We start from the raw sequence: 23,213 nt of genomic DNA, 5'->3' as shown, positions 1-23,213 counted from the left end.
TTTTTGCAAATTTAGTGTGTTGGGCACCTGGGTTCAGTTTACTTTGAAGGTCTTTGTCTCATGTCAGTGTATTCTCTTTTGCTTACCTTGCCTTGTCCTGCCAAATTAGTTCCAGCTGTGTTTCCACCTGTTCCCTCATGTTCCTGCCTGTGTGTATGTCCTCCAGTGCTCGTTGTTGCCTCGTACCCTTACGCTCTGTGTGTGTGTGTGTTTCCCTCCATGCTTCTCGTCCCTAGTCTCTTTTCTCAAGGTTTCTCAGTATTTAGCATTGGTATTGGTTTGTTATTGCAAGTTTATTGTTTATGGAATTTTTCTGCAACTGCAGTAAAGCAGCCTCTTTGAGTTTATTCCTCCGTCTGACTGTCCTGCATTTGGTTCCTAGATCCACGCCACAGCCGAATCATGACACGTTGGTGAAAATAAGAATCTGCAGATGCAACATATGGAACTATCAGCTGACTGTTAGCAGAGCTAACGAAATTACCGAAAAGAATGGAGCACTTTAGCGAACACGTTCTATGCTGCCAACCTGAGCACACATGTGAAGATTACGCCACTACATTCAATATCAAAACAATATTTTAAGTGTAGTTGGTGACAGAAAAATTTTAAAACTTTTACTTACAGTTTAGATCACCACCACCATTGTTGCTTGTGAATTGAAATGATGTATTATTGTAGGGTCTACCTTACAGTATAAAACACCTTGAGGCAACTGTTGTTGTGATTTGGCACTATATAAATAAAATTGAATTGAAATGCATTCTGGGATACCTGGCTGCCTCAAGTCCACACTACCACCAGTTCATAGCAATTAATTATCTTGGAACCTTGGTCAATTAAGGGTTAAACTGTTGTTAAACATCAGCTGTTCTGCTGTAACAACAATGCTTTGTGGAAACTAAAGTCAACTATTGAAGAACACTGTTCACATCTGGGTTCTTTCTCATCCATGGTAAAAGCTGCTGCTCAGACTCTTTGGTTATTTTTTGACCAATATTTGACTTTTTATGCTCACATCAAGTCTGTAACCCACTCTAGCTTTTACCATTTAAGAAATATGGCTAAAGTCAGGACTGTTGTCTCCAAAGCTGAATTGGACATGCTTGTTCATGATCATTTCATGTCTCTCCTTTACCCGTCTTATCTCATTGAATTTTATGATGAGTTTTAGATCAACAATGGCGTAGTTTGTGATCAAGGTGATGCTGTAACAATATCAACCCAAAGATCTTGCAACTCATACCATCAGTAAAAAGAATTCTTTATTGACTTGTTTATTAATATTTAAAAATTAATTGAAGAGGTGGAAAAAATACAAATAACTACTACCAGGCAATTATATTTATTTACTTAGAAAAGTGGAAAAATTATAAAACTTTTTCACCATGCCAGTGGCTGCTGGTTGGTTTCTAGGTGACTGAGTAAACAAAGAGATAACACTCTTCAGTCTCAAACACAAATAAAAGAAGATTTAAAGACACAGGTTGATGCTCCGGTTGTATTTAGGCTGAGGTTGTGGTTTAGTCTTTATTCTTTGTTTTCTTCAGTTAATAGAGGTATGTGTCATTTAGCCAGAACCAAACCAGAAGTCCAGTTTTCCATCTGAGACCTTTGTGAAACCCACAGAAGTCTTGTTAGCATGTGAATGTCCTCTGGTCTGAGGTGCTGGGGGGACCAGTTAGAGACCAGCAGCTGGACATCAGTGGTTGGACTGGTGGACTACTTCAGTGAAGAGTAGACGACATCTGGCTCTGGTTTAAAGTCTGAACACAAACACAAACAGTTAGAACAACAGGAAACATGATTACAAGCTTTTTAGTTCAGTAAAGAACTCCAATCTCCATCTCTCTGCATCACACACAGTCCCAGTTTAGACTTTACTGGGAACCAGCTCCGATACAAATCACAGAGCTTCCATTCTGTTCACACTTTAGCTGCTTCTTCAAACCTAGAGCTCACAGATCTGTGCTGATCTTTAACTTTGATCACATGATTTCTTCTAGTTTGTTTCTTCTCTCAGCTTCAGTTTTTACCTTGAATTTTTACTTTGAATTTATTCCCTCTGCATTCCCTGTCTGTTCTCCCTCTGTTCCCTGGAGCTTATCTGTCATATTAGGGATTAGTTTAGAGTTGCAGCCTGAGCTTTAGGTTCACAGTTACATTTATATACACTGAACCCATTAATAGAAACTTTGTTCAATACAAACATCCACAAGAGGAACATGAGGCATATGACAAAAAAAAATAAGAAACACCAGAACAGGTCCTCTGTAAACAAAGATTATCACCATTTTTTCTTCTTCTTTACATTTCAATAGAAACTGGCTTCTGTCAGGTTCTGTTTGTACTGTCCAAAGTGTTTCTTACTTATCAAAAAGTAGACAAAAACGTTTTCTAGAACATTATCACAAAAACATTATATTTAGTGTGACACAAAATACACTAAGTGTAGGAGCTAGTTTTATTCTGAGAGGAATAAAGAGGAACACACATCTGTAACTGCCCTCACTTCCTGCTGCTCATATCTCATTAAAGGAGCAGGTCAGTTATTCAGGAAATACTTTTCCATTAGTACCTACTCAGGTTAGCTCGCCACATCTGTCAGGGTTTTCCATTAGGTCATAGTAACTGGTATCCGGTACTTTTTTAGTATCTACTGCACTGTGATACTATCCAAGGCCATCTGAAAATATCATGTCAACAAACTGCATGCCACCGATTGGACTGTCAGTGCCGTCCCTCGATGAGTCTTGAGAGCGTCACACCATTTGTGAAACCCAGAAATTGAAATAGCAAAGAAAAAACAACGCTGTGGTCCCCAAGTCTGACGAAGAGCCACAGACCGAGCAGCAGGTCTATTATGGCCTTGTCACCCACCTTTGTTGCGATGACCACTCACATTAGACTATAATGTGAGTCTAGTACCATTATAGTCTATGGTACTAGACTATAATGAAAAAATTACTTGATCCAAATCAAATCATGTTGAGTCGATCTGAGTCGGTACTAACGCAAAAGATTTTTTTTGTGTGACAGTGATGAGAAGTCTGTTTCACAAGTCCTGATGCGGTTAGCTTAGCTTAGCATGGTGAATGGAAACAAGGTGAGCAGATAGCTTTTCTCCGTCCAAAGTGAAAGATAAAAAGCAGCTGTACCTGGACCACGTTCTGATGGTTTTTAGTCAATAACTGACATATTCAGTTCTCTGTGACAGATCAAAAGCAGCTGGTTCACTCTCTGTAGAATAAAACACATTAAAATTATTGCAGGTACAACTGCAACAGCGTTGTGATATTATTGCAATACAGCCACATAAATAAGTTTTATTATTTAATATTAATTACTTTTATGCACCTTTTTACAGTTTTTCTTCTTTTTTTTGCCAACAAGCACACAGAAAAGCGAGGTGTCTCTAAGAACAAGAAAGGTGCACAACCACGAAGCTGCCATTATTTCCACACCGCTTCACCACAAAGCTCAAAGCAAACATGTTCTCACAGCATGAACACTATTATTAGCCAAAAGAGAAGTGTCTTGTGCTTCTGAGTATATGTAGCTGGTGTCATGAAGAGGTGATGTTGATTCTTCATTATCATGAAAACACACTGCAGGTTGCTGTGACTCACACAAAATTTTGCTAAAGACAAAAAACATTAACAAATTAATTTTGTTCAGTTTGAAAGTAACGTTTACCGGGTGTTTTAGGAGAAAGACTAAAAAAATATGATTTTGGTTGTTAAATTCAGTTTTGCGTTCATCAGGAGGAACAGAGAGAGCAGAGAAGCCGGGAAATGTTTTTGATGCATTAAATATAGGAAATACAGGCATAAGTGACCAACCACACTCACAGAGCTGTAAGCGTTCATCATCAGGCTGAAGCTTCAACACATTAGGATGTCACAGAAACTACAAAATTAACTTTATTAAAGTCAGGCTAAGAATTTAAGTAAAGACGCTGAGAAGGAATTTAAAATGATCTTTAACTCCAAATGATGTCTACATGATCCTTCCTGTTTTTAAAATGAACAACGCTGAGTCTCACCTTCGAGTTTCCTGTGAACATATCGTCTCACCAGCAGAACCAGTAACACCAGTAGAACCACAAAACAGAATGATCCAACAAATGACGACACAGAGAGAACCGCAGGAGAGAGTGATGGAGGAGGTGTGGATGTAGGTGGAGGTGTGGATTTAGGTGCAGGTGTGGTGGTGTGTTTGTCTAAAATAAAGCAAACACAGTCATTAAGTTGTCGTCACATTGTGAATGTTGAAAGCTGCAGAAACACAGACAGGTGAGTGTGTCACCTGTGACAGTGATCCAGCTGGATGGAGACTCTCCATGACCACTGATGTCACACTTGTAGAGGCCTTCATCAGACCTGGAAACATGCTGGATGGTCATGTGACCTGTAGGCTGCTTCCTGATGAGGGAGCCATCTTTATAGAAAGCAGCTGGGAGGTTGGAGGGAGTGGTCTTTGTTTTACAGAGCAGAGTGACGTCATCTCCCTCCATCACAGGGAGGACAGGACTCTGCAGGATCACTGATCCACCTCAACACAGAGACAAACTACAGCATTTCATCCATTTACACACAGCTTCATCAACACTAACTCCACACACTCAGCTTACCAGTGACTGTCAGGTTAACCATGTTACTGATGGGACCCTCTCTGGACTCACACCAATAAACTCCACTGTCCCATGGAAAAACAGTGATGTTACAGGTCAAACCAGCTGGTTTTCCCCACCCATCTCCACATTGAGTCCTCTGTCTTGCATTTGTGTTTCTCCTCAGAGTCCATCCAGCAGAGCTGTCGTCCTCCTCACAGCTCAGAGACACAAAGTCTCCTTCAAAGAACTGAGAGCTGCTGGGACTCACAGTCAGACGAGCTGTGAGGGTTAAAATGAAAAACTGATGATCACTGTTTGCTTTTGTCAAAATCTGTTTTTTATCAGCTCAATAAAGTGCTGATAAAAAGCCTTCAGTTCAACTTGCCTCTGCATCACATCTCGAGTGCTGACATATGACATTATCACTACTTGAACCAGATCAGGTCAAATCAGTGAGCATTAATCAGGTGACAGAAGAAGGTTACTGACCTTGGTTTGTTGTGCAGCTCAGCAGTGAGATCAGAACTAAAGAGAAATGACACTCAGGTTGATTTGAGGTGAACATAAAGAACAACTCAACACAAACAGCACTAACAACTGGACCGTTATGATGCCTTTAATACTACAATCATTTCAACAGCAGATGCTGAAAAGCAACTATTGAAAATCTCACAATTTTTTCTTCTGCCTCTAGTTTGGCATTTTTAAATAGCAGCTCTGAAAGTTAACAAAATTATATGAATATATTAATAATAAAAATATATATGTTCACGTGACTACACTGTGAATATACACAATATATTAGCTTAAAAAATACCAGAGTAAAGTCATGTGTCCACTGTGCAGCTGTGTTGATATAATGAGTGAATGATTTGATCTTTTCACTGCCTGCTGTGTTTCCTCGACTCCTGAGCAAAGATAAAGAGTCAGTTCAGACCTGCAGTTGGTCCTCGTGGTGTTTGAACTTGAATTCAGCCTGATTTGTTTTTCATGTCTTCTCCTCCATCATCAGTTATCAGGAGAGCAGACAGTCAAAGTACAAGAATTCAAACAAACACAGAGATTCTACTTACAGAGCAGACACAGCACAGATGTTTCCTTCATCGTCCTTCTCACTCATTTGAGCTTTTTTCATTTCTGTCACTGACACCAAGTAAAGCCCGCCCTCTTCCTCTGAGTCTGTGGTTTATCTATAAGTACAAAGACTGTGGGTGTCTCACTACATGTGATAACATTATAAAAAACACATGTATATATTTCTGTCACCGTCACACCTAGTAAAGTCCTCCGTCTTCTTCTGAAGATGTCCTGTTTCTTTCTTAGTACAGACACGGTGGTACAACTGATGCCCCGGAAGTAGTGCTGAATATCCGTTTCATTAAAGAATCTATTCTTAAATATGTCACATTGCAATGCCCATGTATTATAAAAAAAGTAATAAGTTTTATATGAGGATCAATAAAGCACATTGTACTCAGTGAAACTTCACAGTTTATTCACAAACGTTAAAGAGGATCTAACGTCTATCCAATCTATCCTCTGCTCTCAGTGATCTGTATTTTGGTTGATGAACAAATCCATGTCCATGTAGTGGACGTCCCCCTCAGTGAGAGAGGCAGATATGAGCTGAAACACAGGAATTAAACCAGGGACGCTGCTGTTATGGAGCTGAACTGGAACCATTCAGACACTGAGGCCCTCTGAACACATTTTAATTACAGCTGTGCAGAGACACACTGATGACTGACTGGAACACTATGATTCACATTTTACATTAACACCATCCTCACACATGGTTTATATATGACCACTAGAGGGAGATGTTGGACTTTAAACACTTTAATGAATACAAGCAGCTCATCAGTGATGCTTCCTCAGTTTGTTCTGAGGAATAAACGAGCTGATCATGTGCAGTTCCTAATAAAATGTCAGTATTTTATTCAACGCGTTATTAAAAAATATATTTACTTAAATATGCCGCTAAGACTGGTGGACCTAAATCTTCACCACCACCTCTTTATACATACAAGCGAAAGGGGAGTGAGCGGGTCAGCGCTAAGGGCACAGAAACTAAGCTGGCTTCAAACACCATTTATTTCCATAAAAAAAAAAAAAAACAGTCACAAATACAAGATAAAATTCCCCATATACAATAAAAATAGTGTTGCAACCCGCTAAAAACCCTGCCGGCAGAAATAACTATACACTATTAAAACAAGGCTAAAACATGTTTTCCATATGCTAAAATTACCCTCCCATAGTCCCATAATCCCACAGTCCAGCCACACATGAGCGAGTGGTCCTTATCTGAAAGAGACAGGAGGGGAACTTCTCTTCCGGGATGGTAAAACACGCCAGCAGCAGACCAGGGAGGAGGCTCCTATCGCAGACCTGTCTCCTCCTGACAGTGCGTCGCCGCACAGTCCCGCCCCACTCCACACCTGAACACGGCATCCCTCGTCTCACCGTCAGATGCAGGCAGAAGGGCATCCATGCCCTGTTGTGAATTGCGGCCATCGCCACCCACTGTTGCTGTTCCTGCCGTTGGGACTGGATCGCCGAACAGCACCCCACAGTCAGGCAGCAGTTCCTTCAACACACGTGCGGCCTTGCACGCGTTCCTTTTTCTCCTGCTCACCTTTCGTGTGTCACTCCTCTCTTTGTCTCTGCGCTCGCTATCCCCTTTAACAGGTCAACCTGGCGGCTGATAGGCCACCTTGGGGAACGCCCCCACCTCACAGGTGGCTACAATTGTCTGTTTAGTCCACAGTGGATTAAAGGAACATGGTACAACATTAACACACATAATATAAATATGAGGATAAAACCATGCCGTATAAATATAAATAAACAAACATGCAATATAAATATCACAAAATAAATATCATAAAATCAACACTATGTACCAATACACAGATTGATAAAACATAAAAACACAAATTTCCACTGTGTGACATGTGTTCATAAATATGATGATCAGACTAATTTTTAACATGTATGGACATCCTGATTCAATTTCAATTCAATTCAATTTTATTTATATAGCGCCAAATCACAACAAAAGTTGCCTCAAGGCGCTTCATAGATACAGAGAAAAACCCAACAATCATATGACCCCCTATGAGCAAGCACTTTGGCAATAGTGGGAAGGAAAAACTCCCTTTTAACAGGAAGAAACCTCCGGCAGAACCAGGCTCAGGGAGGGGCGGGCATCTGCCGTGACCGGTTGGGGTGAGAGAAGGAAGACAGGATAAAAGACATGCTGTGGAAGAGAGACAGAGGTTAATAACAGATATGATTCAATGCAGAGAGGTCTATTAACACATAGTGAGTGAGAAAGGTGACTGGAAAGGAAAAACTCAATGCATCATGGGAATCCCCGGCAGCCTACGTCTATTGCAGCATAACTAAGGGAGGATTCAGAGTCACCTGGTCCATCCCTAACTATATGCTTTAGCAAAAAGGAAAGTTTTAAGCCTAATCTTAAAAGTAGAGATAGTGTCTGTCTCCCGAATCCAAACTGGAAGCTGGTTCCACAGAAAAGGGGCCTGAAAACTGAAGGCTCTCCCTCCCATTCTACTTTTAAATACTCTAGGAACAACAAGTAGGCCTGCAGAGCGAGAGCGAAGTGCTCTAATAGGGTGATATGGTACTACAAGGTCATTAAGATAAGATGGGGCCTGATTATTGTCAGGCGTTGTGTGCGGTGGCGAGGAAGGGATGACCCACATGCAGGACTCTTGGTGCAGAACGAGGTTTATTGAATAAGTAGACAACAGATGATAGGATGGATGGCTGGCTGACTGGACTGAACACACGACAGGAACAACATCATCATCAATGACACGACACCGATCGGATGGAACTGAGGACTTAAATACACGCTGGGTGATGAATGATTAGAAACCGTTGAGTACGCAGCTGAACTTAGTCTGACTAATGATACATGGAAATAACTGGAACACAATACGCAGGCGGTATGCTGGCACGGAAAACAGATGTGAAAATAAACTGAACATGACAAAACAGAAAACACTGGGTCAACGACCCAGGAACCCTGACAATTATTTAAGACCTTGTATGTGAGGAGCAGGATTTTGAATTCATTTCTGGATTTAACAGGAAGCCAATGAAGGGAAGCCAAAACAGGAGAAATATGCTCTCTCTTTCTAGTCCCTGTCAGTACTCTTGCTGCAGCATTTTGGATTAGCTGAAGGCTTTTGAGTGAGTTTTTTGGACATCCTGATAATAATGAATGATCAGCTGTACAGTACAGTGAACATATTTAATAATCAGAGTCAGAAGTAAAAATTGCTTTCTTTTTGCAGACTGCAGACTGTTCTTTGCTGTTAATGTGCAGCCACTGAGTTTTAATGCTTGCTTAAAAGTTGCAGCACTGCATGGCCCAGACCTCCCTCTCCCCAGCCACCTCCTCCAGCTTATCCGGGGGAATACCAAGGCGTTCCCAGGCCAGCCGAGAGATATAATCTCTCCAGCGTGTCCTGGGTCTGCCCCGGGGCCTCCTCCCGGTGGGACATGCCTGGAACACCTCACCCAGGAGGCGCCCAGGGGGCATCCTTGTCAGATGCCCGAACCACCTCAGCTGGCTCCTTTCGATGTGGAGCAGCAGCTGCTCTACTCTGAGCCCCTCCTGGATGGCCGACCTTCTCACCCTATCTCTAAGGGAGAGGCCAGCCACCCTTCGGAGGAAGCTCACTTCTGCCGCTTGTATCCGTGATCTCGTTCGTTCGGTCACTACCCACAGCTCGTGGCCATAGGTGAGGGTAGGGACGTAGATCGACCGGTAAATTGAGAGCTTCGCTTTTACACTCAGCTCCCTCTTCACCACGACGGACCGGTGCAGCGTCCGCATTACTGCAGCTGCAGCCCCAATCCGTCTGTCGATCTCCGGCTCCCTTCTCCCATCACTTGCGAACAAGACCCCGAGATACTTGAACTCCTCCACTTGGGGCAGGAACTCATCCCCGACCCGAAGTGGGCACTCCACCCTTTTCCGGCTGAGAACCATGGCCTCAGATTTGGAGGTGCTGATCCTCATTCCCGCTGCTTCATACTCGGCTGCGAACCGTTCCAGTGCGAGCTGGAGGCCCTCACCCGATGAAGCCAACAGAACCACATCATCTGCAAAAATCAGAGATGAGATTCTGAGGCCACCAAAGTGAAAGCCCTCCGCCACTTGGCTGCGCCTAGAAATTCTGTCCAAAAAAAATTATGAACAGAACCGGAGACAAAGGGCAGCCCTGGCAGAGCCCATCACCCACCGGGAACGAGTCCGACTTATTGCCGGCAATGCGAACCAAGGGATCGAATGGCCCGTAGCAATGGGCCAGACACCCCATACTTCCACAACACCTCCCACAGGACACCCCGAGGGACATGGTCGAATGCCTTCTCCAAGTCCACAAAACACATGTAGACTGGTTGGGCAAACTCCCATGCACCCTCAAGTATCCTCGAGAGGATAAAGAGCTGGTCCAGTGTTCCGCGACCAGGACGAAAACCGCATTGTTCCTCCTGTATCCGAGGTTCGACTAGCGGACGAACTCTCCTTTCCAGCACCCTGGCATAGACTTTCCCAGGGAGGCTGAGGAGTGTGATCCCCCTGTAGTTGGAACACACCCTCCGGTCCCCCTTCTTAAAGATGGGGACCACCACCCCGGTCTGCCAGTCCACAGGTACCGCCCCTGATCTCCACGCAACATTGCAGAGGCGTGTCAACCAGGACAGCCCTACAACGTCCAGAGCCTTCAGGAACTCGGGGCGGACCTCATCAACACCAGGGGCTCTGCCACCAAGGAGTTGTTTAACTGCCTCAGTGACCTCGCCCCGGAAATTGGCGGGTCATTCCCCTCATCCCCAGACTCTGCTTCCTCCTCGGAAGACGTGTCAGTGGAATTAAGGAGGTCCTCGAAGTATTCCTTCCACCGCCCGACAATTTTCTCAGTCGACGAAACTAATAATGTCCAATATAATGTGATCCAACACTGATGAAGATTAAAGTACACTAAAGTACATTGATTCTGCAGTAAATGCACCCTAATGTTTAAACACATGATGTCTGTGATGCACTGTCTTCCAAGTAACATAACAGTGAGCAACACTGCCACCATGAGGTTCAAGTAAAACATTACATGATATAATTCGGCAAAAAGACATTTCACTTAAAATTTAGGGAACTTTAAATTGTTTAAAGTTTAAATAAATGAATAAAAACCGTTATGAATTGGCTTTAAATAATTTCACTCTTATATCAAAATCTCTAACAGATTAAACGTGTTCTATGTGATGTGAACGACTAAATATTGACATTTCAGAAGAATCTGTCACTCAGTTTTAAAGATTAATAATGAAAATCTTCTAGTTTTAATAGTCAGCAGGTCCATTCACAAGAATGATATAACTGAAACCAAACTCTCTAACGAGCCTCTGAATGGCTCTTCATCAGAGGAGAAACAATTCTCTGCAACTTTAAAACTTTCACGTAATCACACAAGTTTTACATGTGGCCATTAGAGGGAGGTGTTATAGTTTTATTACCACATGGATATAAGCAGATCGTCAATGACGCTTCCACAGTTTATTACGAATGAACATATTTATTGTGAACAGTCAAAATTACTTTCTGCTGTACTCTCCTGCTGATCACCACAACATTCATTCAATCCTCTTCTTTTATTTCATTTTTATTATTATTTTTATTTTAGTTAATTTTAATATTAATTCTAGTAATACAGGAAAGCAAAATATTATTTTGTTCAATTGTGCTTAAAATGAAACAATCAGTAAATAAAATTGATTTTTTTTGTCTTATCAGCTCCTTCTGTATGGTTTCTTGCTGAGTAAGGTAGTAAAGACATTAAGACATTTCACACAATCATGGTCAGAATGAACTATAAGATCACTGAGGTCAAGACTTTAAACCTTCTTTTTTTTCTTTTATTTCAGAATAAGATGGAAAAATGGCACAAACAACTATTTTTAAAGTAGAGAATTCTGTAAAGTTTTGGCCTGCCTGCCACTCACTGGGTTATATTTAGGTTATTAACTGGTTAACTTGTTGGTTCAGGCATCAGGAGTGAATCAGAGGCTCAGTAGGGCCAGAGGCATAAAGTAAGTCAGGCTAATTTCATGTCAAGTTAAAATAATTAATCTAATCTGCATTTTTTAAATGTTTTGTTTCCTTTGTTTCACACAGACAACATTCATCTTCCATATTTATACATACACAGCTGCTCCTGCAAAAGGATAGAACAAATTAAAATTCTTTAAACTTTTTGTTTTTGATTCCAACTCTTGTTTCTTTATAAGTGTGACATTTTATCCTGGTGAATAGATGACAGGATTGCACTTTTAGTATGATACATCAAGAGAAGAATTCTGGTCCTCACTCGTTTCTAAATCCCGGCTATAGTCTTACTCATACTCTATTCCCCTCTGAAGCTTGTTTTTGTGCCATTCACTGACAAGTTCCTGTTTTTGGGTTTTAATTATAATTTTTGCACTGAAGAGTTTTGTATCAATTGACCAACACAATTCTTATTTTTACATCTGAGACTTTGGTGAAACCCAAAGAATCATATGAGAAAAACAAGTGAGAACAAAAGTTTATTAATCCAACAGTGAAACTAAATCACTGACATGGGAACAAGAACAAAGTGCCGGATGCATAGATTAAGTATTAATAACAGTGAAGATACTGTGCCCATAAAACATATTAACATACTTTAATTATCATGGTTGGTTTTAAGTACTTAAGAATAACTCCTGTGTTTTTTTAAAATTACATAATTAAAGACAAAAATAAATAGAAAAGCCTCTGGATGTGCTCTGGTCTGAGGTGCTGGGGGTCCAGTTAGAGACCAGCAGCTGGATGTCAATGGTTGGACTGGTGGACTACTTCAGTGAAGAGTAGACGACGTCTGGCTCTGGTTTAAAGTCTGAACACAAACACACACAGTTCAAACAACAGGAAACATGATTACAAGCTTTGTAGTTCAATCAATTACTTTCATGGAGTGAAACATTCTGCAAAACAAACTTAGTATACTAACTTCATCTTATTCAAATTTTGCATGAAAATACTTGGTAGTTTGTAATGGGATAAAGAGCCCATACTGGTGCACAGTGGTTGGTCAGTGTTGGGTTACATCAACTGTAGCAGACTTATTTTGTCATGATGAAGTTAAAAAGTCAAACACTTCTCTATCAATTGTATAGGAATTTCTTTTATTTATGTATTAATCAATTTATTCTATCCTATAATGCCTTTGTGCATTTGAAGAAGTCTCACACTCATACAGTAAGACAAATGGTGGGGGTGTAGTAAGGAAGTTGGGGGAAGCAGACAACTCCACAGGAAGAGTCTTTTGTCTCTTTCAGGACTCTGGGAGGTAGCAAGGGAGTGTGAACCTTAAGGTGTGAAACAGCTGTGTACTGCCTTTTGTTCCTGAAGAAGGTATTTAACTGAGAGCCATGCTAGACTCGGGCGACTGCTGACCGTTTGCCCCGAGATCATGCAGGCTCTCCACAAGCTTGGTTGTCTGATCTTTGTTTTTTGATTAAAGAATGTTAGCTAATGCTCACCGCTCGTCTGCAGGCTTTATTTAATGGAAAAATTCCAAAACACTCTTCTCTTCATCTTGATAGATTTCTTAGATATCATGAACAGTGAATTTAAAAGACAGAAATCTACAAATTATAAAACATGTTATGTACAAATAATGATGATTCATGGTCCTGGATCTTTGGCCAAGTAAGGCAAGGCAAGGCAAGTTTATTTATATAGCACAATTCAACAACAAGGTGATTCAAAGTGCTTTACAGAGACATTAAAAACAAAAACAAATAAAAAAGCATGATTTAAAATTTATTAAAAAAACAGTAGATAAAATCAGTAGTTAAAATTTAAGTTTTGAAATTTATACTTAAAAGTGTGGATTTGGTGTTTTATTCAAATCCAGCTGAGAACAGGTGAGTCTTCAACCTGGATTTAAATAAACTGAGTGTTTCAGCTGATCTGAGGCTTTCTGGGAGTTTGTTCCAGATATAAGGAGCATAATGTCATGGTCCCTGTGCCCCGCTGGTCAATCCTCTATTGGGCAATATGTTTGTGGTTTGTTTGCTCTCTCGCCCTCTCTCTCTCACTCTCTCTCTCTCGCCACGGCGATGCTCACTGCGGGCTCCCGCTGCTGGCCCACACACCTGCTCATCACCACACCGGCCGCTGATCTCAGCTGATTACTGCACTACTTAGATGGCGAGTCTGCACTAGTCTTCGCTGGATCGTTGAGCTATCAGTGTCAGTTAGACTTGTGTTTCGGCTAACCTTTACCTTGAGAATTTCTTATAATTATCCTGCTAACCCGACGTTTTGTGTGTAGATCGTTTTTGGAACCCGATGCGGAGAGGAGTGATTGAGGGGGGAACGTTTTGTACAGAAAGTGTGGAACACCCTTCTCCCAACCCTGTTTCCCACGGACCCTGGCGACCCGGACCCATTTCCCCTGCACGTTGTATATAGCCACTTGGTGTATGTGTTCACTGTAAATAAACGCACTGTCCTTCGCTTAAAGGAAAACCCTGGCCTGCGCCTGAGTCTCTTTCGGAACCCCTAACACATAAAAGCTGAATGCAGCTTCTCCGTGTCCGGTTCTGACTCTGGGAACTGATAAAAGACCGGATCCAGATGACCTGAGGGATCTGGAAGGTTCATACTGGGTCAGGAGGTCATTGATGTATTTTGGTCCTAAACCATTCAGAGCTTTATAGGCCAGCATCAGAACTTTAAAGTCTATCCTCTGACGGACAGGCAGCCAGTGTAAAGACCTCAGAGCTGGACTGATGTGGTCCACTTTTTTGGTCTTAGTGAGGACTCGAGCAGCAGAGTTCTGAATGAGCTGTAGTTGTCTGACTGATTTTTTAGGTAGACCTGTAAAGATACTGTTACAGTAATCAAGCCTACTAAAGATGAATGCATGGACTAGTTTTTCCAGGTCCTGTTGAGACATCAGATCTTTTATCCTTGATATATTCTTGAGGTGATAGTAAGCTGACTTTGTTATTGTCTTAATGTGTTTTTCTAAGTTTAGGTCTGCATCCATCACTACACCCAAATTTCTCGCCTGGTTTGTGGTTTTTAGATGTATAGATTGAAGTTCTCTGGTGACCTGTAATCATTTCTCTTTGGCGCCAAAGACTATTACTTCAGTTTTGTTTTTGTTTAGTTGGAGAAAATTGTGGCACAACCAGTCATTAATTTCCTCAATGCATTTACCAAGAGCCTGTACAGGGCCTCGGTCTCCTGGTGACATTGTGATATATATTTGTGTGTCATCTGCATAGCTGTGGTAGTTTATTTTGTTGTTCTTTATAATCTGTGATGAACTGCTGGACTTCCTCACACACACACACACACACACACACACACACACACACACACACACACACACACACACACACACACACTCTTTGTGTGTATGTAGACGTCATATGTTAATGACCCTATGCATATTCATTTAACCACAATAAGAGGAGTGCTATGAGGAACCTGGCTGAGAGTCTGACGGAGGTCAAGTGGTGGAACGACACTTGGCTCCAGGCAGGTCTCCCTCATGCATGAGTAACAAGAAGAACTTTGCCTACTTCGTGTCTTGCTTGCTGTGTAATTATTAGAGATGGACCGATCCGATATTACGTATCGGTATCAGTCCGATACTGACCTAAATTACTGGATCGGATATCGGAGAAAAATAAAAAATGTAATCCGATCCATTAAATATCACGAAAGCACCTCACAAAACTTGCAACACGCCGTAACTCACCTCAGAACGTTAGCAGTCGGAGCAGTATGCATCACGTGATAGAGCGGCTGTGGCATGCGGGACCTGTCAGTGGTCTGGATAGCATTTGGAGCTTTGCTAGCAACCTGGCATTTCATCTCCGACAAAGTTATCCCCGAGAGAAGTAAAGCAAGTGTTTAAGTCCATCTCTGAATGTTTGTAAAGCATTCCTGCGTTAAGCTTAACGAGCGACTGCCTCTCGCTCTCCGGCTGCTACTTCAATCGTGAAACTGCTCAATGATCAGCTGATCGGCTTTTCTGCCGCGAGTCCGTCTCTCTTGTTTGTTTTTTGGTCCACTTTGCGCCAGAAAGAGGAAACCAGCGGCTGAACAACAGCAGCACGTTTAAGCTTGATCATCTGTTGTTAGAATTTATTTAATATTACTTTCTACACCAGGATCTTTTTCTACGTAGCTGACGGCTGGTAACTGTGCAGGGGCGGATCTAGCAAAGTTTAGCCAGGGGGGCCGATAGGGCATTAACTGGGAAAAGGGGGCACAAAGACGTACTTTTCTTTCTTATTCTCATTTAAAATGTCTAGCTTTTAATAAATAATTATCTGACACCCAAAGTTTTAATTTGATGTAAAATGAATAGAAGTCAATTACTGTATATAGTGACTATAAAGTCTAATATATATACCCTAGTAAGCTATAGTACTTTTTACTTTGGGAAGGTACCATCTGTGCAGTCTGCAATTTTGTTGAAGATGTTGAATCTATTTAATATTTCTTGAAAAATAATTGATTTCTGTGCATTTTTTTTCACACTGCATCAAATTAAGGTTGATTACGTCGATTAAGCATCATGAGGTGGCGCGTGAGGGGTGGTTCCCTATTTTTTATTTATTTATTTTTGTTGTTGCTGGGAGTTGGAACCCTATTAGTTAGGTTGCTTAATATTTACGCTAAGTACTCTTTAAAATACCAGAATAGGGAGGATGGTGTAGGTCTAAGTTTATTAGATTGATCAGTATTGCTGAACTATGAAATATTTTTTTTGTATACAGGTATAACAGAATAGCTTTAGTGTAGTTGTTGTTTTAAACTTGAGTATGAACTTGCAGACTTGCAAAATGTAGCAAGATATTTTAAAAAACAGTTTTGTTGATTAAAAAACACTATATCGGATTCATATCGGTATCGGCAGATATCCAAATTTATGATATCGGTATCGGTATCGGTATCGGACATAAAAAAGTGGTATCGTGCCATCTCTAGTAATTATATTGCCTTCAACGTTCCAGCGAATAGGTTCAAGCTACAAACCTATCAACACCGTTTTGTGATCACTGCTGTTGATATATTTTACTGAAATTTTACTTTCAAAGAAAACACAGTAATGATCAGACACGCCCACATCAGACACAGTAATGTTTGAAATGCTCAGGCTCTTGGAGATCAGTAGGTCAAGAGTGTGTCCTGTATTATGTGTGGCCTCTGTTACATGCTGAGTCAGCCCAAAGTTGCCCAGAGTGTTACTCAGGTCTTTAGTCCCTTTGTCCTGAGGGTTGTCCACATGGATGTTAAAATCCCCAACAATAATTACATAGTCAAAATCAACACAGATCACAGACAGCAGTTCACTGAGGTCATTAAAAAAGTCTGTGCAGTATTTGGGAGGCCTGTAAACATTAAGAAACAACTTTGGATGGGGCCTTCAGCTGTAAAGCCACATATTCCAAAGACTGAAAACTTCCAGGAGATAGCTGCTTACATTGAAATGATTCATTAAATAAGACAGCAACCCCCCCTCCTCTCCTGCTCACCCTGGCCTCACTGATAAAACTGTAGTTAGGAGGGGTCGTCTCGATGAGAACAGCTCCACTGTTACTTTGGTCCAACCAAGTTTCAGTTAAAAACATAAAATCAAGGCTGTGCTCAGTGATTAAATCATTAATTAAAAATGTTTTCCCAGCTAGAGATCTAATGTTTAATAAAGCCAACTTAAGTGATTTAGAGGTATTACTTGTTCCCTCGTGTTTGGGAGCAGTCTGTGGCACACAAGGTATGTTTACTATGTTCAAAGGTCTTTTAGAGTGCACCTCTCTGTGTTTTGACCAGGCCACATGTCTCCTGTCACCTAAAAGTACAGAAATTTTAAAACCTTCTAGTAAACAGGGTCCCAGCTTCTCCTGGGAAGAGTCACCACTGCCATAATCCTCGCAGTCCGGACCCTCCACACATCACACATCAGACTGCGGAGACAGAGCATGAAGGTGGTAAGGAGGAACTAAGGGGGGCGAGGCTGGGCAATGTAACTTCTTTTTTTTTTTTTTTCTTTTTTTAAATGACATCAGAAACAGCAGTATGCGACATTACGTGATGGCAGAGCTTCAGTTCATCCTTTGTCTTTTTTTTATTTTTTTATTTATTTATTTTTTTTATAAATAGGACAGGGGGAATGAATGAGAGAAAGAGGGGGAGAGAAAGAAAGAAAACCAAAGGGGAGAAGAGACGGTGAGAGGGGGGGGGGAAGAGGGAGAGAAAAAAAAAAAAAGAACTCCTGGGTCACCTGTATGGAGAAAAAAAAAAACAAACAAAAAAAACAAACAGAGGAGACAGCAAACAACAAAGAGCAACATAATAATAGAGAAAACAAAGCACCATCACAATAAACTAGCTAGTCATAGATATCAATATTTACTAAATAATAAACGATATTGTGCAGCACGCAAGATAGACAGCGCACAGTGTGCTTTGAGGCAGCAGCCAAGAAAGCTTTAGTCCGCGTCTGTGAATACCCATGTGTGCATACCTGTGTGGATCAGCATGCTTGCATTCCAAAGGTTTCTCCATGTAATGATCTGCTAGGGAGTGTGGGGGGGCCACAGCCCCGTCCTCCAGGGTGTGAAGCGGGTATGGAGGAGATCAAAACTCCAGACATCCAGAGGCCCCCAGAACACAAGAGACCAAGGAAGACCAACAGAGGGGCAGCCGCGCCACTGTCCCAGTAAGAGCTGAGGAGAGTCCCAGATGACGGCTCGCCCAGCAGCCGCGGAGCAGAAGTCAGGGGGAGTTGCAGTGACGCGCCCGTGAGCTCCGCCGGCCCCCAGCTGTGCCTGAGTGACCGAGCCCCAGGCCGAGAGGCCGGGGGCACCCCACCTCCAAAGGGGCCCGAGCGAGCCCCAGGCCCCAGGCCCCGACAAGCGGCCGCCAAGGAGTGAGCCGGTGTGTACCCGGACGCCCACCCCCAGACACAAAGAACCACCAACACACCGACACCTGAGGGAGTCCGCCACCGGCAGGGGAAGTGGTGGTGGGTGGAGATAGGCCTCCAAACCTTGGAGGGCCTGAGGTGTCCCCAGAGAGGTGGCGTCTGATACCCAACCTGACATATAGACACAGACATACAGGCACCCACAGACACAAACATCCATTCCCACCCTCATGCTCTCATATGCACTTACTCCACACTCAACCAACGTGGAGACAGACATAAAGAGACGCTGTACACACAATCACACTCCCCAAGCGTACTCTACAAACCGGGTCTAGGTACCCTTGCCCCTGGAGGGGGGAATTGCACCCAGACCCAGGTGGTGTTACCCTGGGCAATGTAACTTCGATTGCTCTGTTGAGGGTGGGGCTCGATGGCGAACCTTTGGCTGCTCTGGTGGGGGGTTTATGGGGGACAAAAAGGGATTGGGCCGGGAGGTAGATCTGAGCCCAGCATTGTCCTGCTCCATCATCTCCTCAGTGAATTTCAGGTGTGGGGAGGAGGGAGAAAGGGAGGAGAAAGGGAGGGGGGAGAAAGGGAGGGGGAGGAGGGTGATGGCCTGTCAGGGGTTTGGGGGACTGGGGAAGATCGTGGTCCCTGGTCCTGGTCGTTGGTGTTGTTGAGAGAGTTGGAGGCAAATGGGGACCCCTCTTCTTGCCTCAGATGTCTCTCCTTTCTAAAGCTCTTCCGGGGTGGGGGCAGACGAGGCTCCTCTTCAAGGTTTCTGCTGGGCTTTGTCTGTTCTTGGAGTACTGTTTCTTCCTCTTTATGAGAAAACTCCTCGTTTATCTCAGCCTTGGCACCAAGCACAGATGGATGACGTATGGAAAACATTTTAATTACAGCTGTGCAGAGACACACTGATGACTGACTGGGACACTATGATTCTAATTTTACATGAACACCATCCTCCCAGGGCAACACAGTGGCTTTTGGGATCGATTCCACCATCTCACTGGGGCCTTTCTGTGTGGAGTGTTCACCCTGTGTTTGCATGGGTCAGGTCTGACTGTCTCCCACAGTCCAAAACAGTTATTTGGGTTAATTGGTGATTTTAAATTGCCCATAAGTTTAAGTGCACATGGAAATCTGTCTCTCTGTGTTAGTCCTGCTGATCTGTTGTCCACTAGGACCCTGTTAAGGACAAGTAGAGGAGAATGGACCCTATCCTCACACGTGGTTTATATATGGCCACTAGAGAGAGAAGTGTGACTTTAAATACTAACATGGATCATCAGAACATCAATAATTATTTTATAGTAATACTGAGGATGTGCTGTTCTTAATAAAAGTCATTTTAACTGAGGGTGAAGATTATATTCACTTAAATATGTGTTTAGAACTGTGATGAACGAGACAGAGAGCCAGTGAGGCTGTTTGGACTTTCCTATGAAACATCAGTGCAGGAGTCTCTCAGTACAACTGTTTACAGTGAGGACAAAGAAGCAGCAGAAACACAAACAGAGAAAAAAACGGAAAAGATGAGCAGCAGCAAATAGTCTGCAGGGAGAGAGAGCACCTGCAGCTTCTGCAGCACTTCCTGGAAATCACATGACTGTAATTAGAGTACAGGAGAGTAACTGAGTACATTTCCTCTTTGTGACTGAGGTGATTTTCTTCTTGATATTGTTTCAGATAAAGTTTGAGAGCTTCTGGTTCTTCAGATGATAAAACTGATTGAATTCATTTGATATGATGTGTTTCAAATGATTTACACTAACTCCACATGATGTTTATCTGTAAATAGTAAAGTGAAGCTTTAATAAAAGTGAATCAGTTAATCCACTGAATCTAAATGACAACTATATGCAGGACTCATATGAGGGCTGATAACTGCTTGGTTTAGGGCCAGAGTCATGAAGTAAATAATTTTATCCCTCTGGCTAATTTCACATTAAGTGTAAGAATGATTCTGTATTTTTATTATTTGCTTTCCTTTATTTTACACAGACAGCATTGAGCCTCCATATTTATACACACACAGCTGCTTCTTTAAAAGGAGGAAACTGTACAAAATAAAATTATTTTCTGGTTTTAAAATTTCTGGTTTTGACTTTATTAAAATGGTTATCCTTTATATTTTGTCAAAAACAAAAGAACCACATGAGAAGAAAAAGTGTGAACAAAGGTTTATTAATCCTATAGTGAAACAAAATCACTAGTATGGGAAACAGAACAAAGTGCCAAACTCATAGAGTGACTTTATTATCATTGTTTATTTTAAGTACTAAAATAATTCCAGTTAAACTTATGTGATTTTTGAAGCATATGAGTTTAAATAAGTGGAAAAAAATCTGAGTAATCTTTTGAACTTGTGGTTGTCTCCTTGTCTGAGGTGCTGGGTAACCAGTTAGAGACCAGCAGCTGGACATCAGTGGTTGGACTGGTGGGCTACTTCAGTGAAGAGTAGACGACGTCTGGCTCTGGTTTAAAGTCTGAACACAAACACACACAGTTCAAACAACAGAAAACATGATTACAAGCTGTGTAGTTAAATAAAACCTCAAATGTCCACCACTCTGCATCACGTGCAGTCCCAGTTCAGACTTTACTGGGAACGAGCTCAGATATAAAATACTTTACTTCCTGCACTGCCTACACTTTAGCTGCTTATTGAAATAAAACTAAATAAATAAATACATAAAATAAAACCTGGAACCCACAAAACCAATTATGTTACAAGAGTCAGACTGTCACGGTCCGCAGTGGCTGACCGTGTGGTCGAGTGTTTGGAGGACCCAGGTGCGGACACAGATGAGCAGACAAAATTAACTTTAAAGAAAAGCGAGCCTTTATTTGAGGCTGGAGTACATGAACTAAACTAAACAAGAGCTGAACAGGGACAACAACTAAACAGGAACCTAAACTGGGAAGAACAGTGAGACCATGAACAAGACTGTGCCAGAACATGAAGGAACTATGAAATATAACAATAAGCATCATGAGTCATGACCTGCACAGAGACTTGAAACCTGACATGACATAGGGCGTGGAACACAGACGACGCGACACAGACTGAATGAAACACAGTGGTGGTGTCCCAATAGGGCTTTGGAGCGTGATGTCACGGGGGTGGGCGTGGAAAGCATTTTGGCCCGATCCGCCATTTTGGGGGTCTAGCGCAAGTGAAAAGGGAGCGAAGGCACACACAACAGCCATGGTTTGTATTTGCTGTGTGGGCAAGAGAATAATCTTGAAAATTGTTTATCTTTTCATTCTTTCCCAACCTGGAAGCAACATGAGGCAGCTCGTGTATCGATGTTACCAAACTCAGGCGTCTAGCCTGGAGAGCAGCTGTGAGACGAGCTGACGTGCAGCTCTCTTCCATCTCCAAATATCTTTTGGTGCTCCAGACATTTTCATTCCGGTAAGTTCTAAATATGTTCATATCACTCTTTATAGCCTATTAGTTTTATTTTCGATGCGCTCTGAGCTCATAGCAAATTAGAACAAACATCCTACTGAGTGATTTTGCAGAACTACCTTCTATTTATAGAGTTGCTAATTATTTGGCATTATTGCAGCAAACCAGCCGATGAAATGGATGAAACATCGGGACTGGGTTCCAGCACTACACAAGGGACCTGCTTCAAACAAACCACCATGCCAATCAGATTACTTCTTCCATGTGAGGGTGAAGAGGTGACCCTTCTGGATAAGATGGTGAAGGTTTGCTGCGTTTGTTGAACAGTGTGATAATAAAACCAGGGAAGAATGAAACCTGCTCCTGTTAAATATTCTAAAGTCTTGTGCTGTATTTTTTCAAAAGATAGAGTAAATAAAGTAATGTTAGTAGTGGGTGATATCATGTAAACACTCATGATTTTGTGTAAACATTTTGTCATTTGTAAACTATAAATGACATGATTCTACACTGTAACTGATGTGATGTTCTATAAAATGGTTTTAAGTTTTAAAAAAGAGGCAAAAATTAGTTTGTTTGTTTATTCAACTTTTGAACAGTGGGACTCAGTCAGTACATATTCAGTAAATGCTAATTATTTACACGCCAGTGCACTACAGGCATGAATCTAGACCCCTAGATAAAACATTATGGCATTATAGCAGTGACAACTCCTTTCATTCCCACGACCCACAGCTTTACTGTGTTCCAGCAAAGTATCCAATAGCAGTGACAACTCCTCCAAAGTAGTGGGATTTTTCTGTTTTGAGGATGGCTCCTTTTACCTGTCGGATGGTCTGACAGGTGGTCCCATATATCCCACAATTCATAGCGCGGTGGTGGGTGTGGATAATTTTGCCGCAAAATACAGCAGAAAGGAGCGGCCAAAGAGGTTATATATATATATATATATATATATATATATATATATATATATATATATATATTTTAGGGGTGCAACGATATTCATATCGATATTGAACCGTTCGATACAGTGCTTTCGGTTCGGTACGCATATGTATCGAACAATACAAAATTTGTAATTTATTTTATCAACTTTCCTTCTGACGATGGTAAATGGCCTGCATTTGTATAGCGCTTTACTCAGTCCCTAAGG

At 41.9% G+C, this 23,213-nt stretch overlaps 1 protein-coding gene across 1 annotated transcript in view; it reads right to left on the bottom strand.

Annotated features, from left to right (window-relative positions):
- Positions 1 to 12,518: 12,518 nt before the first annotated feature.
- Positions 12,519 to 23,213, bottom strand: part of LOC309695608 (uncharacterized protein) — a 40,395-nt gene continuing 29,700 nt past the window's right edge. The window contains exon 5 of the mRNA XM_082516351.1: positions 12,519 to 12,573. Within this exon, the coding sequence (XP_082372477.1) occupies positions 12,535 to 12,573 (39 nt within the window). The 3' untranslated portion in view covers positions 12,519 to 12,534. The remainder of the gene's footprint in view (positions 12,574 to 23,213) is intronic.

The sequence above is a fragment of the Aulonocara stuartgranti genome (assembly GCF_965226115.1).
Source record: "Aulonocara stuartgranti genome assembly, chromosome: 3".
Lineage (NCBI taxonomy): Eukaryota > Metazoa > Chordata > Actinopteri > Cichliformes > Cichlidae > Aulonocara > Aulonocara stuartgranti.
The sequence above is the reverse complement of the archived record's forward strand: the minus strand, read 5'-3'. Positions and strand labels throughout refer to the sequence as shown.